Source organism: Dermacentor albipictus, chromosome 6 (genome assembly GCF_038994185.2).
Source record: "Dermacentor albipictus isolate Rhodes 1998 colony chromosome 6, USDA_Dalb.pri_finalv2, whole genome shotgun sequence".
Lineage (NCBI taxonomy): Eukaryota > Metazoa > Arthropoda > Arachnida > Ixodida > Ixodidae > Dermacentor > Dermacentor albipictus.
The window spans coordinates 61986854-62005162 of record NC_091826.1 but is presented as its reverse complement, the minus strand read 5'-3'; the positions used below and the strand labels follow the sequence as shown (position 1 = coordinate 62005162).

At 47.8% G+C, this 18309-nt stretch overlaps 1 protein-coding gene across 3 annotated transcripts in view; it reads right to left on the bottom strand.

Annotated features, from left to right (window-relative positions):
- LOC135896581 (phospholipid-transporting ATPase ABCA3-like) overlaps positions 1 to 18309 on the bottom strand; it is a 70918-nt gene that overhangs the window by 6861 nt on the left and 45748 nt on the right. For 2 of the 3 annotated variants that reach the window (XM_065425037.2, XM_065425039.2), the window contains 7 exons: positions 16089 to 16242; positions 13706 to 13831; positions 11604 to 11861; positions 9308 to 9552; positions 7642 to 7791; positions 6200 to 6358; positions 184 to 365 (listed from right to left, as the gene is read on the bottom strand). In XM_065425037.2, coding sequence (XP_065281109.2) covers positions 184 to 365; positions 6200 to 6358; positions 7642 to 7791; positions 9308 to 9552; positions 11604 to 11861; positions 13706 to 13831; positions 16089 to 16242 — 1274 coding nt within the window. The remainder of the gene's footprint in view (positions 1 to 183; positions 366 to 6199; positions 6359 to 7641; positions 7792 to 9307; positions 9553 to 11603; positions 11862 to 13705; positions 13832 to 16088; positions 16243 to 18309) is intronic. The other variant, XM_065425038.2, reaches the window with a different exon arrangement.

Genomic DNA, 18309 nt, shown 5'->3' with positions numbered 1-18309 from the left:
TAGACTTCGATCTGTCGTAATGTTAGGAAAGAAGTCACTGACCTACAGTCTAAACGAAGTGACGTTTCGAGATACACAGTGAGCCCTTGTTCTATTGTGAACAAGGATTCGTACGGATATCAACACTCAGAACGGTAATTCAGTCTCAACGACCTCACCGGGTATATGTCATTGGCGACTCACCTGAATGTGATGACGAGCTGTTCGGCGATCTCCTGCAGGCGGAAGATGTGCAGCAACACGTGCAGGTACTGCGGCGTGACGGCGATGCCCTTGAGGTGCCCGAACAACTGCAGCGTCTCGGTGCCAGTCAGCATGTCGAGCACGCCGTCTCGCTGCGGGCAGTAGCCGACGTAGCGCCGATACTGCGAGACGCGAGGCGAGAGGAGGCCGTGTTACGAACTTGCGGGATGTCCCTGAGCATAGGATGATTCTTTTTTTGTGATGACTTAACGATGCGATTAGCATTCTTTGGGAACTTCAACCAGTTTACGGCTTGTCTGTCTGTCTGTCTGTCTGTCTGTCTGTCTGTCTGTCTGTCTGTCTGTCTGTCTGTCTGTCTGTGTGTCTGTCTGTCTGTCTGTCTGTCTGTCTGTCTGCCTGCCTTGCCCTGCCCTGCCCTTCCCTGCCCTGCCCTGCCTTGCCTTGCCTTGCCCCGGCCTTGCCTTGCCTTGCCCCGGCCTTGCCCCGGCCTTGCCCCGGCCTTGCCCCGGCCTTGCCCCGGCCTTGCCTTGCCTTGCCTTGCCTGCCTGCCTGCCTGCCTGCCTGCCTGCCTGCCTGCCTGCCTGCCTGTCTGTCTGTCTGTCTGTGTCCGCGTCTAACGTCCTTCACGCCAACTTGGTTCACCAGGAATGTGCCACTGGGTATGCGCAGCTCTTAAACGATAAAAAGGAAATAACCCTTTAAATTTTTATACGGCGCAGGGCGCCGTTGAACCTGCGTCTTATATATTCAGGCAATCTTGCGTGAATATAGACATTCATACTCGAGGCAAGTGCGAACTTCGCGGCGTCGGCGCTAGATGGCGCAATGTGTTCAGAGAGAAGCGCGAGAGAGGAGTGCGGCTGCAGTACAGGTCTCATACGTGACGCGTTTGGGCGGTAGCAATATACGGTGTGTGTCTCCACGGTGCTTCAATGTCAAGCGCATTAACGTTGACAGTCATCCTGAGGTGGTTTGCAGCGTAAGTTTTTTTACGAGTAGATGCGTGTCAAATAATGTTCAGGTCGCCCTAATCACACAGTATATACTGTGCACCGCCTACTTATCGAGTGTTAAAATACCGAAACTGCAAGGCGGACTTCGAGGACATATTTGATGTCAATAAATCGCCTACATTTACCACGAAAAAAAATGTTGGCCCTGGGCTATAAGCGGGTTAAAACGGACGTTTGGGCGAGTTGGTAAGCCATATTTGAAACAGAACAGCGCGGTTCTGACGGGGACAAGCAGGGAGAAACGACATGGACGAGAGCTGCGATGCGACACGGACAGCGCTCGTCCGTGGCGTTTGTCCCTGCTTGTCACCACCAAAACAGCGCTGTTCTGTTTCAAATACTATAAGCGGGGTTGCGGAGAAAAACGCTTGTTGCTTTAAAGTTCTATAATCTAGGGATCTAGGGGCCCAATACCACGATCCAGGGGCCAGCTATGAGGCGGGACGTAGTTGAGTGCTCTGGATTAATTTTGATCGCCAGTGGTTCTTTAACGTGCACCTCATGGGTATACACGAGGGTTTTCTTGCACTCCACAGCCATCGCAAGGCCCCGAACGGGATTGAAACCGCGACCTCGTGCTTGGCAGCGCAACTCCATAGCCACTCAACTACCGCGGCAGGTGCTTCGAAACTTTTTTTGAAAGCGCAAGCAACTTAGGCTTATACTAAATATTTGTTCTTTAATACAAAAGTATTACGTGCAGGTATACAACGATTACATCTGTGTCGCGAGTGTTTAAAATAGTTAAGCGATATTATTTAGTTCTGTAATATGCTGAGTAGTTATGGCCCACTCATCTGCGAAATGTTAGCTGTGTTTTTCACGCACAACTTCAAGTACTTTATTTTTGTAACTGCGCGGGTTGATAAATGTGTGCGCATGTTCCTGTACTTTCCTCTGTGATTTACTGGACTAGTGACAAGAACTTTCTGTTTGCGTTTATTGCCTGTACTCGATGCTCTTCGCTGGATATTGGCATTTCATTTCGTCTAATATACAACAAAGAGTAGTGACTGCCCCCTAAAGGCGAAAACTCGTCCGAAATGATCATCCTGATAAAGAAAAAAAGAAGCCTAGACATAAAGCGAAACAGAAACATACGAAGATGTACTTGGGTGACCCCATACTTCTAGGTTCTTTCTGCAAACGCTAATAGTTATTTTGTTGCATTTATAGTAATACAGAACGAACAGCACAAAACAGCACAAGCATTACCGCACAAGCAAAAAATAAAAAAAATGGAAATAGGAATTCACAATTATCACACAACCAATAAACGTTACAGTATTTACTGATAGCACCGCATGCTTGTCTTGCGGAACGTTGGTACGTTCACGTTATCAGCTGCAACCTAAAATATTTTATTGTTCGGGAATAGAACCCTAGTCCTCCGCTTGGGAAGTGAACGGGAAGAACTGTGTTGTTTGCGAGCTGAGGCGTCTTTCTTATAGCTCGTAGCAAAGCATCCCGTAATGCTGCATTTTTTTTTCATTCTTCCGGCCTGCTCACCAGCGTTTTTGTTCGGTTGGCCTCAGTATGCTTAATATTCTGGGGCGGCTCCATCACCTCGCACGTCGCTAACTGTTGTTATTCAGTCGGAAGTGCAGCATTATAGATTCCGCTTTGCACTCTGAAAAAGTTGGTGGCAAGTATACCCGTGGTATTGCAGGTGATGAGCGTTAGCTAGTCAACATCGAGTTTTTAAAAGTTTTAAGGCGAAAGCCTTTAGATCTCTATGTTTCAAGGTCGCGTTGTAAATTGGACGTATCACGTGATCCAAGGAAGGCCAGAGGCGACTCAAAGCATGTCCACCCCTGTATAAGAGAATGATTACCCAAGTTAATGAATAATTAGTGATTGACATAAGGTGGATTAGGGAAGATTAAGGTTCATAAGGGTGTATTAAATAAGATTAAGGTGGATTAGAGTGCATTATGAAGGATTAAGATTCATGAATAAAGATTAAGGCGGGTGTAGGAGGATTAAGGCGGATTATGGTGGATTAAGGTGAAGGGTTGATGAAAGGGTCTTAAGACCAATTAGGGCGGATTAGGATGCATGAACAAAGATTAGGGAGGATTAAGGTGGATAAAGAAATATTAAGGTCGATTAATGTGGATTAAGGTGAATTAGGGTTGATAAAGGAGGATTAAGACCGACTAGATGGATTAGGGTAGATTAAGGTGGACTGGGGACCATGGAGCTGGATTAGGTTTGATAGAGGTGGTTAGAGTGTATTAAGGTAGATTGGGACTATTAAGCAGGATGAAGTTGGAATAAGGTGCGTGAATAAGGATTAAGGTGAATAAAGGAGGATTAAGGCGTATTATGATGGATTAGGGTTGATAAAGGAGGATTAAGATAGGGTAGGCTAAGGTGCATTAGGGGCGATGTAGGTTGATTAGGTTGTATTAAGGTGGATTGAAAGTATTAAGCTGGATTAAGGTGGATGAAGGAGCATTATGGTGGATTAGGGTGGACTAACGTAATTAGAGTTCATTGAGTATTAAGACCGATTAGTCTACCATAATCCTCCTAATGCACATTAATCCATCGAATCCACATTCAGCGGCCTTAATCCTCCTTCATTCACTTTTCTCCACCATAATCCACGAAAGTCCTCCTTAACGCACTCTAATGCACTTTCATTAACCTTAATCTACTCTAACCCTCCCCTTAATGCACTTTAATCCTCCTTAATCAGCCCTAATGCTTCCTCATTCCTTAATTCACCCTAATCCACCCTAATCAACATTCATCTACGTTAGTCCACCCTAATCCTCCTTCATTCACTTTAATTCACCCTAGCCCACCATAATCCCCCTTAATGCACATTAATCCTCCTTAATCCACCCTTATCCTTCTTCATGCACTTTAAACCACCCTGATCCACTATAATCGTCCTTAATGCACCTCAACGCACTTTAATCCACCTTAGTCGACCTTAATCCAACCTAGTCCTCCTTTATGCACCTTAATCCACCTTCATTCACCTTAATGCACCTTCATCGACTTTAATCCACCTTAAACCTCCTTAATATACCCGAATTCATCTTAATCCAATCACTAATCGATCATTACTTTGCTAATCATAAATCATCTCTTATACGCGGCTGCACATGCTTTGGTTCGCTTCCCGCCTTTCTTCGGTCACGTGATGATGTTTTCTGTAGCTCAGAACGCGACCTTGAAACAGAGGTCTTAGGCTTTCGCTTATTAAGCCGCATACAAAGGGATGTGTCACAGTCAATACTATACCAGAAGCACGAAGTAAAGCATCTGATCATGTGACAGAAAAATTGTCTGGAGTATAGAACTCGCCTCAAAGCTCCCTTTACATCGGTATAACCCGTTCATACGGCTTTAAGAAAAAACCAACCACCTCATAAACGTTGCCTCCAGCATTATCGATGCTGTTATTAGGATTTCTCAAAATTTTCAACCCTACTGAGGCGCGCAACTGGTCCAAAATGACACGCCTACATAGAATCCTGCAGCCCGTCCGCTGGAGCCAAGGAAAAGCGCGCCGTGCGCAGCCGGCGGGCAAGGAGAATCGAGGAGGAAAACGCCGTGAAGAGGAGAGTGGCGTTACTTTCGAATTATCAAGGGGCTTTAAAACGGTAGAAGGCCGAGCATAGAGATACTTAAGCCGTACATTGCGTCGTCACCGTAAATTGAAAGCTGAGAAACAAGTGATGGGGTAAAAGTTGAGGCCCGATGGCAAACGTGCGAGAACGGTAGGCTATTGTTCGTAAAGTGCATTATTATGATATCCATGAATATTTTTGTCTTTCTTTTTCTTCAATGAGTAGGGACGCCAAACACGGATAAATACATTGTCGGAGTTTACTTTCCAGGTGTTCGTGTGTGCACGTGTTTGACATTGTTGGCCGCTGACCCTCGCCTGATGCTTACGGAATTTTGTTTCTTAGGAAAGCTGTTCTCACTGGATGTCGCGCTTTGGATTGCCTGGAGAACTAGACTGTCACATTACGTTTTCCTGTGGTGTTGTTTATTTGGGTGAGCGCATATAGTTGTCATGCAAGCGAAGGAGTAAAACTGCGCTAATAAAGTGTTCTACGTTAACTGGCATGGCCGCCTTTCTTAGGTCGGTGGCGCAGCATACATTTCAAGCAAATCATCCCATTTTATGTCGGCAATATTTTTATCGCCACGTAAGCAATTGCGGAAATCTTTTACGAACCTTCATTTGCAAACTGTTGAGCTAGTTCATTTGATTAAAAGAAAAAAAATGCTGACTGAAAATACCGTTTGCTTTGCTTATAGTGTCTTTCGAGATACCTTCTTATGCCCAAAAAGTTCCATTTTATAGATGGCTTTGTTGCCCATAGGTGACGTGAACGTTCTCCAGAAGCCGCTAAACATTCCCGTGAACGCGCTTTTAAATTAAGCGCGAACAATTTTCTCGAGAAAGGTTTAACGAGAAAGTGTGTCATAATGGACAGTCCAAAAAAGACAACTCCACAGCGTGCGCTGAGCCCGGCTAGGGCGGAAAATGAAGACTTGCCGGGCCACGATCACATTCTGGGCCGACTTTCTCAGTCATCATTATTCAAAAGACTAGCGCAAAATAGCAGGGACAAAGACAGAGAGGACGACAGGACGAGCGCTAAACATCAACTAGCCAACGCCAAACACCAACTAGCCCAGCTTTCTGCCTTGATCGACTTTCTCAGGACTGCGTTTTTTTAAAACGCGTGACTCTCTCTTCCTCCCAGTTAAAATTCCTTGCTCCACGGATGATGTGGGTACAACAAGCTCATCGAAAATACTCGCTTATCATACACAGCTGCCGATGCCCCGAACAATATGGTCGGAAAGCACGCGATATCGGTATTTCATCGTCGCTGCACTGGCAACACCTTCCCTTCTGTATACGGCAGCCACGGCCACGCGGGCGGTGGCTTTCCCCGCAAGACAGGCGTGCCCGGTAAGTGCGCCCTCGTTCGGGGGCAGCTCACCATGTGCGTGTGATTGACGACGGAGAAGCCGGAGATCAGGGCGTCCCCGTCGTGCGGCAGAATGTCGCTCGCCAGCACGCGGAAGGTGGTGGTCTTGCCCACGCCGTTAACGCCCAGCAGGCCGAAGCACTCGCCGGAGTGCACGGTGAAGCTCAGCCCCTGCGTGCGAAGTGCAGTGCGGGAAAGGCGAATGCGCGGCGACGTTGAAACACCGCGACTTCTTCAATCGTTCGTTTCTTTGAAACGACGCCACAGAAAACAAACAAACAAACAAACAAACAAACAAACAAACAAACAAACAAACAAACAAACAAACAAACAAACAAACAAACGCGGGATGACATTTCAGTCTCACCAGTTCTTCGATCGTACCGTATCTGGAACTGCGTCTTTAAAACTCCGTGAACACCCTGGCACCTTCGTTTGGGAGTTAATCGACTGACGCGCCACCATAGTGTCACAAGGTCAAAATTGCCGTCCCCACTGAGCACCCGATAAAAGAAAAAGCCTTCGCGGATGGAAGGAAATCCGAGCAACTCGTACACCAAAGACATCGAGGCTACGTGCAAACGATGTTCCGACAGCCTTCGCAAGTTTTAGGGGTCTTGTTCGGTCACTGCCCGAAATCTGCCGAAGGCTTTTGCGAGCGCCTTACCATGTCCATTGCGATTTCCTCACTGGAACTCAAGCCTTTTTCATACGCTTTGCTATATTCGTATACGATGCGCCGGCTCTACTGCGCCGATAATGCGCCTGCGCTTTCTCGATTCCGACCATGCCGCACGAAGTTTAGCCACGCAGTCCATCTCACGCGTATCAGGCAGCCTTTAAAAACACCGTTCTTTTTTTACATGTCGGACGTCAGCTCCCGGCTGCTCCGCATGACCCAAACAGTGTCGGCGTGGGGGGCCATGTTTACTTATTTGAAGTAGTAGCTTAGCGCGAAAGAAACCACGGACACAAGAAAGACGGACAAGGACGGACAAGGAGACTTCAACAAAGTGACAACGCGAGCGAACTATGATTGCTCATGTTGATATAGACGCTTTATTACTTATTTTTATTTTCTACCACATTGTGTATATAGTTCCCTTCCTCCTACTCTAGGATCACTTCCTGTCATTTTCCGCTGTCGGTGTACTGTAAATCAGTTTTCTCCGCTTCAGTTACCTAAGCGCGTGCAGTGTACAAAATTGCTATACTTGCGACTGTTGCTATAATTGCTATAATTGCTATAAATTGCTATAATTCCTTTGCGTCTGCTTAGTCACGCAGACGCGAAGTCGCTCATCAGTTTGGCCTCCCCCACTGACGCCTTCTGGACGTATTCGCAAGAAACTGTCTCCCAACTTCTGGCCGGGTAGAATCGGGGAAAGAGAACGCACGTCCAGGCCTTTAAAAGCACCACAGCGCAACAATGCCAGCGTGCGCGAGCAACTTGCCTGCAGCACGGGATTGCTCTCCACGTAGCCGTAGGACTTGAAGAGGCGATTCACCACCATGAGAGGTCCCGATGCGGGCGTCGCCGTCGGATTTTTCACGAGCCCCCCGATCAGCTTGTTTTCAATCGTCACGTCCGTGTCTTCCGGCTTCTTGCAGAAACCGAAGCAAAGAGTGCGCAATCGTTAAAACAAGTTGAAGGGGCAGCGCAATAGGAATACGGAAGACAGAAGGCAGGGACACACAGAACAGCGCTGTCCTGTGTGTTCCTGCCTTCTGTCTTCCGTCTTATTGCGCTGCCCCTTCAAGATTTTCAACCAGTACCAACTCGCCCAAATGTCGATCCTTCTACGTTAAAACAAGTGCTAACCGTATATTTGGCACACGCATAGATCTAAGTGTTCGGTTAGGGTGTTTCACTGCGATATTCGGGCTTCACGCACTCTTAAAGTAACGTCTGCGCCCCCCCCCCCCCCCCGCAAAACAAACAAACAAACAAAACGCGGGCCCATCTAGATGGCGGTTTGCTCTAGCACCAAGTCTCGAAAAGCTATAACTGCCACGCGAGAAGAATGCGAGAAACTGCCACGTGACGGCCGCGCGAGACGTTTCAAGGAGCCCCCTCATCACCCCCAATCTAAGTATATATTACGTACTTACAGAAATACCGGTGCTAAGTTCTAGTTTAGTTTTCTTTTTCTGCATGACAATGTCGTAAAACCGACACCCCCCCCCCCACCCCCCCCTCAGAGGAAAAATGAAGCATAAAGAATGAGAGTTCCGCGAGAAATCTGAAAATGGTCGTAATGGTTAGTGCATCGGGGTCCTGCAGCTGGGTCACGCAAAATGGGTTTGATTCTTACTGCCTTTCGTAATGAAAGTGTTATTAGACGGTGCCCTGGGTTTTTTGTGCACGGAGCACTTAAACGGAACCTATGAAGTGCGCTGTAAAAAATAAAAACGCAAACAGTGCTCGTATCATTTGTCCAGTGGAGGCCAACGCGTGGCTTGCTGTCGAGCGATATTGCGCCGCGCCTTTCAGATTATCAGTAATCTAAGATTCAGCATTTACCGCAAGAGGGCGTTTAAGATGGTGTGGCTGGTTAACCCAGAGTATATATGAGCGCGCTATAGACACTGCAGATGAATTTGGCAGACCCCGCCCGCGAGGGACTATTCAAAGGCGTTGCCAAAACAATGCAGCTGAGTCGCCGCTGTTTCTTCTTGACGCAGAGCGACTTCACATATTCTTTGTGGCATCTTTTAAAATTATCACTTTCTCTCTTTCTTGTGCATAACGGTGTGTCTCCTATGTAGGCACCTCAGCTAGGCGCTCCTATACAAATGTAGCTTCCAGGTCACGGAGTTTTCACAGTTCTCTTAGCAAAGAAGTAGCTTTACAGGCGAACTATAAGTGCTCCCGGATCTAGTCGCTACAATGCGACGTATGTGTAAGCAGCTCCTTTCTATCTCGCTATCTTCATGTTTCTTTACATCCCTCACCTCCCTCCCAGGCTCCAGGCTGAATGCTCCAAACTGAGGTTCCATATTGTTCGCCCATCGTTGATCGAAACGCAAGTTGCAATAAAAAAAAAATCATAAAGTAGGCGGCGTGATTGATTCAGCTCTGCCAGCGGCGGCATCCCAGCCAGAAGCGATAGCGCTCACCTTCTTGGTGCCAGTCAGCGCCTTCCCCACGGCGTGGGAAGGCTTGTCCACTCTCTCCCGGTGGGCACTGGTGTTAGGCGTGCTCAGCGACTTGTCCACCCAGGGGAGCCACACCTCGATGCACACCAGGAGCACGAACAGCACCACTCCCTCGATGGAGAGCGTGAGGAACTCGTAGAAGGCGGAGTACGGGCTCACGTCCAGCGGGTGGATGATGTACTCGGACGGGTCCGGCGTGTGGAGGTCTGTGCAGCGCAAGCCGTCACGTGGGGAGGGGGGGGGGAGGGAGCGCCTCAGTCGGGCATGCGCATGGCCTGTCGCATCACTAAAGAGCGAGCGTCCTTAAAAGGGAAGGATTCGTGCGAAAATTAAAGAAATTGCGGAATTTAACATCCACAAGCCTTTTTCCTTGCCACCTGGGTTCTTTATTGCATGCCTAAAATAAATACAGGAGCGTTTTTATTTAGTCAGCATTGCGACCAACGGATAACACGTGGATTCACCTAAACCTTTGTGTTTGTGGTGGCTTGAAACTGCTGCCTGACTTTGCAAACAGGTGGTGTCGAAGGCCTGGCGTCTTTGACATGCTCCTGCAATCGCGACCGCCGCATTCAGCCAGCAAAAAGCATAGCCTTTGAGATCTGTATTTGTTGCCCAAAGGGGGCTGTCGGTGGAGCGTAGATTTGGACACCACCCATTGGTCACTTTAAACAAAGTATTGCGTTATGAATGCAAAAGCTGTCGTGATTTTACATCTGCGCAGATACGTATTGCCTTTCCATGTTTAGAAAACTACGATTACTTGGTAATTTAGAAAGGCAGAGCTTAATATAATGAGACCATCTGCACAGACATGCACAAAGATTGGACAAATTCGTGCGCTACCTATAATTTCCATGGCGATAGAGCAATCACATTCACGAGAGTTCCCCCTATTAAATGTTGTAGGGAAGTATGCTTAAGAGGTTCTAAGCTGGGATAGTTGTTTCAACATGGCGAACAGCGGAGACGTCGTGACCAGTGATACGAACACAGCGCACTAGCCCTGCTTGTGCCATGCTATAAGGTGCTGCTTAATATATGTGTACGGCTATGACGTGTTGCCGGCTCTGCAATCGCTTCCAGCGCATCCACAATCCAATTCAAGATTTGCGTCTGTTACTCCAAGGAAGCGGCCGCTGTGCGCTTGAGTTGAACGCTACCTATTGTGTCCTTGTCCGCGCGTTTTGCCATGTTGCCTTTAAGGGGCCAGCCTCGCTCGAAGGGAAGTCAGATTTCCCCATGCAAACACAAGTGGGTCACAGCATTGACAACGGCACTTTCATGAGACAATAGATCTGTTGTGTTCAATAGGAAAAAGAAACTATTATCCTGATTGTAGAAAGCGCAATTTTTCGCCGAGGTCCTCAAGTAGGAACAGTTTGTTTTGAACGTTTAAATTAACCAACGTTTCATGACTTGTTTTAAGCGAGACGGAGAACTGCTTTGACACAGCACGCGTTACTTGGCGGTGATAGCGAAGCGGAACGACTAGTTCAGTCGACTCGGTGGAGTTGAGCGTCGATGCGATGTTTGCTTGTAGTTACAGCCGTCACGGGTTGCTTGTCTTTTGTGTCGATCACCAACAGAAAGTTAGCATCGCCTTTCATTAACGTTATTTGCGTCCTTGGCTCCATCTGCGGCCATGGTAGTTTGGGCTGTGCGCACTTCTTTAGGCGCGTCTGAATTACTCGACGAAGGTCCCTTTGTTTTTGAGCGCCGGACGCTGGCGTAAAAATAAAAGTTCTTTTTCTCTCTCTCTCTCGCCCTTTGTTTGGCGTTAGTGTACGCCTGTGTGAGACCGTTTGACCCATTGATCTCCACTTTTGTTGCCATTTTTATGCTTTAGTTATTTCATGGTTGCTTGTCGGCTGAGACGTTGTGAAGAAAGGCGTTAAATGGCATTCTGCGCAATAATATGCACTCTGTGGGATATGATGTTTTAAAACGCTTTCATGCGTTGGAAGAATGCCTGAGTAAACACGCGTTGATCTGCTTGGTTTTCCGACAGGCATCGTCCAACATGCTCACACAAACGCCAATACCTCGAGAGCCCCTGTTGAAGCGCGAAACAACGAGACTTTGAACCGTATGCTCTCAACATCGAGTCCCAGGTCCTAATACTCGCTGATAGATGACTTTCTGCGGGGGAAAGCTGCTTGAGCATAACCGTAGCACCCAATAAACCATCGTCCAATGAATATAATGGACGCATTTTCCATTTGCGGTTTTTCAAAGCCGACTAGACGGAGCTCACGCAAGCAGCACTGCAGCAGGGAGAGTCGGCCCTGTGCCTGCTTGGTGTGGCAACGGCTTTCGAGCTGCAGTCCACCTCGGCGACACAGCCCGTTCTCCCTGGCCAGCTGGAGGATCTTGGTCATGCCGCGAGAGTAGGACTGCGAGGGCAGCAGCCTCAGCACCTGCAGCGTCACTTCGATGGCCGTGGTCAGCAAGGCGTTGTTGAGATCCTCGCCGTAGTGCTCCATGAACACCGCGGCCAAGGAACCTCCCGAAGCTGCGCGAAGAATTTCGATCAATGCGTGTATGCTCGTTCCCGCTGTTTTAGTTGGCGTGATCACTCTTGTTTCCGTTATATTGTTGCAATGTCAATGATATGATTTGTTTAACACTAAGCTTAAGTACAGCTCATTGTGTGTATGTGCATGCGGTGTGTTGTGTGCGTGTGTGCGTGTGTGTGCGCGTATGCGTGTGTGGGCGGGAAGATGCTCTAGGCAAGTTGGTGTATATGACACAAGAACACGGGACAACGACAAAGACAGGACGCACAAATGCGCACCTGCAGAGAAACCAAGTGGTTATCGAATAGTACGGATTAATTTCACGAGAGAAGTTGCTGAGGCCTTCCACATACAGCGCATGTCAGATTTTTATGTCAGTGCTCCATCTGTGTCACTCCGGAAGAGTAAACTTCATTTTATTTTAAAATCTTGGGGATAGGACAGTGTTTCTCGAGCTGCGGGTCATGACCCCCAAATGGATCGTGAGCATTTTTCTGGGTTCAGGGAGCGTTCCATTATATGTGCGTTCTGCTCGCCGGAACAGTGATGCGTTTTCAGTCTCGGTGCCCACATATATTGCCCATGCATATTGCACCTGAAATTATGTTAATTATGCAGAGTGTAATCTTAATGTTTGTCAAAGAATGAACGGTGAAACGGCAAGGCAAGCACACGGTTGATCTCAACCTTCGGTCACCACAAAGAAAAGTCCCCCAATCAGTTTTGTCTCGTCGAAAACTGTAGAATTGGGGTTCGCCAGGTATGGTTGTATCAAGAAAGGAAATACATCCATCATATCAAAATACATGATTAAATCAATCCTTGTTAAAATATTAACCTGCATTATTAGTAGATGTGTCTGCTGTGGTTAATGGGTTTTAAATAAATTAACATACAAATATCTGCGTCACTGAAAAAAAAATTCAGAAGGCTTATAAAAATAGGGGGGGTGGGGGGGTGGGAGAAGGCCGGGTGTCATTGTAGGTTTGGGACTACTAAAAGGAGTCACGTAATAGAAAAATTTGAAACACTGGACAAGGAGAATCATGTCGATCTTCGTTGCTTCTGCTAGTTATCTTGCCTGCTTTTATACGCTGGTTTATACGCCGCGTAATAATACTTATGTTTCACTCGGGATGACACATTTGTGTGTCCGGTGCTTTTCGTACACCCCCCCCTTGTGTTTTTTGCGCCGTTTATAAACGCCTAACTAACAGCGCTTTACTTTTTCGAATACATGCATATTGTGGACTATGTTGCTTCGATATATAAATTTTATGAGCTAGATATTACTGTGGATATTACTCCGTCCTCAGTGCGGAAATGCTGGTAAATATTGACACGTGTACTTATCTTTATCGGGCGACCACGTTTGGCCGCCTAACAAATGTTATCGCGCAGCGCGGGACGCGCCTGCATGTATCCGAAGTTTCTGGAAAGTTATTGATGCTTCTATCCACTGTCTGTTGTCGCCGAAGCTTGTGTTATGTGATTTCATCGCGTGACTTGAATGGTGTAGAACTTTGTGGAAGGCATGCGGGTCCCAACGATTAGTCTGGAACGTTCGACGACTGCTGTCTAAAAGCCGACGCGCTTGACCCGCTGATCAGATTTTTGACGATCGCCGACCGTGTTCGCCGCTATCGTTGTGCTATAAGTGTAGCCTGTTTTTGTGGGCACAGGTTCGCCCAATAAAAGTTAGTTTTGTCTTTCACAGTATTGCTACTGTGTTCGTCAACGTCACCACCACGTGACAATATGCCGGTGCTCTGTGCCAATCCAGTTACACGGCCCATGTATGGCGATGTCTCCGGCTTTGACGGGCAACGAGCATACTCACAGATGATGAACGTGAAGATGACGAGCTGCGAGTATGCTACGATGGGGCTGTCGAACACGAAGGAGCAGATGTATATTGCCGGTAGAGCAGCGTAGCCGTGTAGCAGGTTGAGCAGGAAGATCAGCTCTGCCAGTCAAAACAAGGAACGTAGCGATTTAGCGTAGCCTTTATTGTTTGAATAAAGCTTCGACTGGGGCTAGTTGGTGTGGCACCCTTACTGCTTGCCGCGCTATACTTTTATACGAAGTTAGACAAGTGTTGGAAGTGTATTATTAGAAGCGTTAGATAAGTATTGCAGTTGAGATCAAGCCATACTTCTCATTGCTAAATCAGATGTGCGTAATTTGGCTTCTTTTTCGTCTTTCATTCCGTGTTCTATATTTCTGTTACAGTCATCCTTCGTGTATATATTTGATGTGTGCTTGCGAACAATAAAGAGTTGAAAGTTTGCGCACTAGTGTGTCTCTCTTCTTTTGTCCTTCGTATAACAGTTTAGCGGAGCAAGCAGAGAGATTATTTCAGACAGTGCTACTCACACAACGCATAGGGAAATGCTGTTAACCGAGAGAATACGGTCAAAACATTCGGCGCAATAAGGTCAGTAGGACGAGCGGTTCAAACCTTGTCAAGCAACAGGTTGCGGGATTTCTGGAATCAGCTTTTCCGAAGCATGCGTGCTGATCGGAACATTTTCTCGAACTCATTGCGTCGGAAGAGACCCGGCGTTGCAGTGTTCTAGCTGAGAAAAGTGCCGCGAAAGCATTCAGATACCTATACGCCGATTACAACGAAGATTTCGCGCACGGTAATGCGCATTTTATCAACAGGAGCCGATGTCAGGGCTTGTGCGTATGCATAATCAAAGTTGATTGCGCGCGCAGTCGTGCTGATTAATCAAGAAAGTCTACCATGCAAACACATTTTCTTATGTTGCGGAAAGTACAGGTATAAAATAGGTGTTGGTTCACTGCAAATCTTCCTCTGAGAACGTAAAGCACGACAAAATATCTTTAACCGACTGCGGTTTCGTAGAAGCGAAAAACACCTTGGCACATTGGCCGCAAAGCAAATTTTTACGGTTTATTACCCAAATCAATAGATCGTTGACCGATAAGTTAAACCGTAGGGTGTTTAACCAGCCCACACCATACATGGTGTTTCACGTAACTTGAACCAAGAAATAAAAAGAAAGCGCTTAACCGCAGCTGAATGAAACCAACGACACATGACTTGCCGCCATGTGGCGCTGCTTAGAGTATACCTTATATTCCGCTTAATTAGTTGATAAACTAAGATAAATTAAGCAGATTTTTTAATATTCACTTTTAGGCCAAGTGCGTTTCGTTGCGTTGTAGGCGGGATCCAGAAACGACGGATCCAAATTTTTGTGCGGACATGCAGGCTGCGTGATGATCTTTTTCGGTAGTTCAAGAAAGCCCGCGGATTATGAAATAAAACCACGTGACTGCGCTCATGCACTATCGTATTGCAGCGCTATCAAACGCGTTTCGTGCGAAGGGACCGTGCGCGCGGACCGTGGCGAAGTGAGCGACCGCGGCTCTAGGCGTCAGCTTCACAGTGAGTCAGCAACTTCGACTGCGGCACACGGAAAGGAAGCGCCGTCGTCCCTGATAGGCGATAGGCTGATCCCCGTCTTGCGTTAGCTCATTCGAGCTTGCGCCGCAAATTCCTAATTTTCCTTCATCCCACCTAATTTTCTTCCGCCCTAGACTAAACTTCCCTTCGCTTGGCGCCCATTCTGTAACTCTAATGGTCCCCCCTGTGCACTTCGTATTACATGGTCTACCAGCTGCATTTTTTTTCTCTTAATGTCTGCTAGGATATCGGCTATGCCCGTTTGCTTTCCGATACACTCCGCTGTTTTCCTGTCTCTTAATGTTACGGCTAATATTTTTGCTTCTATCGCTCTTTGCATGGTCCTGAATTTGTTCTAGAGGTTATCTGTTAGCGTCTAAGTTACTGGCCCATATTTTAGCACAGGTAGAATGCAATAATTGTGCACCCCTTTTGGACGACAGTGTTAAGCTCCCAGTCAGGATTTGGTAGTGCGTACTGTATGCATTCCGACCCATTTCTATTTTCCTGCAAAATTTCTTCTGATCAGGGTCCTCGGTGAGCAACTGACTTACATAAAGGTGCTCCTGCACACACTACAGAGGCTGGCTGGCGATCATGAATTCTTGTTCCCTTGCCGGGCTATTGAACATTACCTTTGTCTTCTACATACTAATGCGCATGTTCGCGCACACGTAAGCGGCCTATTTCGTCTAAGTTTTCGCCGTAACACTGCGAAGTCCATAATAGGCAACCTTGAACGGTAGTGGAGACGGCGCCGCGAGCGAGACCTCTGCAGGACACTTACGGAAGTCTTCGGTGGACAACGTCGTGTGGGGGACGAGTGGCAGCGGAAGCAGCACGATCAGCGCCGTGCCCATGTAGAACATGAAGTCGAAGGCGTAGTTCGTGAGCCAGTAGAGCACGGGGCCCATGCCGGCGATCATGTGCAGGTGCTTCACCTGTCGTAAGACGTGTGCCGCGCAGAGAACAAGCGCGGACGGTTTAGGGGCGCATTCTAGGGAACCAGTCTCGGAGGTAACACGGCAAGTTTTGGTAGCGAAGCGACGTTGGCTAATGATCGGGTTTTGTCGAAGCCGGCATTCATGTATTGGTGAGTCGCAGAGTTCGCGGGAGTGAATGGGTCGCAAAAATAACAAAACAAAAAAAATTACCGACGATTACGTTAATTCCTAATGCGAAATTTGAGCGCAGCAAATAAGCTGTTTCACCTTTTCGATAGATTGAGGCAAAGAAATCGAGCAACACATGTATGCGCTATCACAGAATTTTTTTTTTATTTTTCACACGTATTCCTTTAACAAAGACTCCACTAACAGTTCTTGACAGTCATGAAGGAAGCTTTGTGGTCGGAGAAATAGACTGATATATGTTCGACTTGGTACACCAATGCTTGATTCTCAAAGACGAGATCTATACAAGTGCCTCGCGAGGTTGTCACAGCCGTGGGACGCGTTACGAGCGAGAGGAACGGGATGTTCTCCCGCATAAGTGTTAGGAAATTGCTGTTTGTCTTTATGTCAACATTAAAGTCCCCCACTACTAACATCGGTGTGGAGTTAGGGGGGGAGGGGGGCGGCGTGTACACCCAGCGGCAAACGATGGGGGCAGAAGCGCGCGCAGCAAGCGGACAACACGATAAAGGGAGGAGGGAAGAGATAGCAGCGACTGACTGATGCCGCTGACGCCGATAGTGAGTCAACCCCAGCTGCGGAGTTGGTTTCAGGGACAACGCCGCCGATGCCGACACAAACAATATGATACCCTCGCTTCCGCAGCGCTAAGAACCAGTTCTAGCCGTGGGAAGGTGGTCACGTATTCGTCGACGTGCCAGGGCCTACGTGAAATAACCGGCGCGTCGGCAACTGAAGAGCACCCTATCCGCCACACAAGAACAGGGGGGGGGGGGGACCCTTTCCTCCTCTTTCTGCATGGCGGCGACGGTGTTCTATGCAGTCACGTTATCTTGACTCTCTAGCGGCGTCAGCGGCATCCAGCGGTATCAGTCGGTCGCTGCTAGCGCTGGGGGGATGAAAGGGGGGCGGAGCTGGTTACGAGGCCGACGACAACGCCGACGACTACGCGAAACCCAGGAACGGACGCCAAAGAGCTGCGCTCTAAAAAACAAGAGGTATCAAAGGGCGCTACAACGTAAAACTATTCCAAACTTTTCTATTCCATTTCTGCTATCAGCCCTCCACGATTGGTCAAAACCTCTTTTCAACCACCCCGACTTCACCTGTCTGTCACGCGACGTCACGAAAACCGCGATACGTCCCCATCTGATATGATGTGTACACACTGATTACGCATGATTTGACAGAAAAAAGAAAAACAGTTATTTCTGATTCGACCCCCTTTCGCCCTTAGCCCTCGGCTATTGGTAAAAAGTTTTCGGGCTGCACCAACTTCACCTGCCTGTCACGCGACGTCACGAAACCGCAAAAACTCACCGCGTCAAAATGACGTGTACGAGATAAATATGCATTAATATGCCGAACAAAAGTGAATTTTGTTCGGAATAGCCGCAGGCTGCCCCGTTCCGAAAGGAATTAGAGATGGCTGCCCCCGATCGCTCAGACGCTGGGTACTCGCATCTGCCGGCGAGCATGGGTGTGTTTGCGTATAATAAAACCTCTTGCGTGGCTGTGTAACGTTTTCGAGCACTTTCGGCACGTTTACCCCCTCATTCTGCCAACTCTTCTTTGCTGAGGGTCCGTTTTAGCGTCATTCTTGAGCTTCCGTTGCGTGTCGCCGCGATTTTCGACCAGCCAGCTCAAGCTAAGTAAGGGAAAGCCGACCAATCGTAGATGCCGGCACCACCCTCTTCATCGGGTTATCGACTTTCAGTGCAGTGGCTCGGCCCCATCGAATCCCTCTCCACTTAAACGTTCTCCTCGCCTCTTGTCAGCCAATTAGATACGACAAGCCGCTCAGTGTAGGCAATGTTATTCGTTTTTCAAGCAAGCAAAAGTGACCTCCTATGAACGAGGAGAGCGTTTGATTGG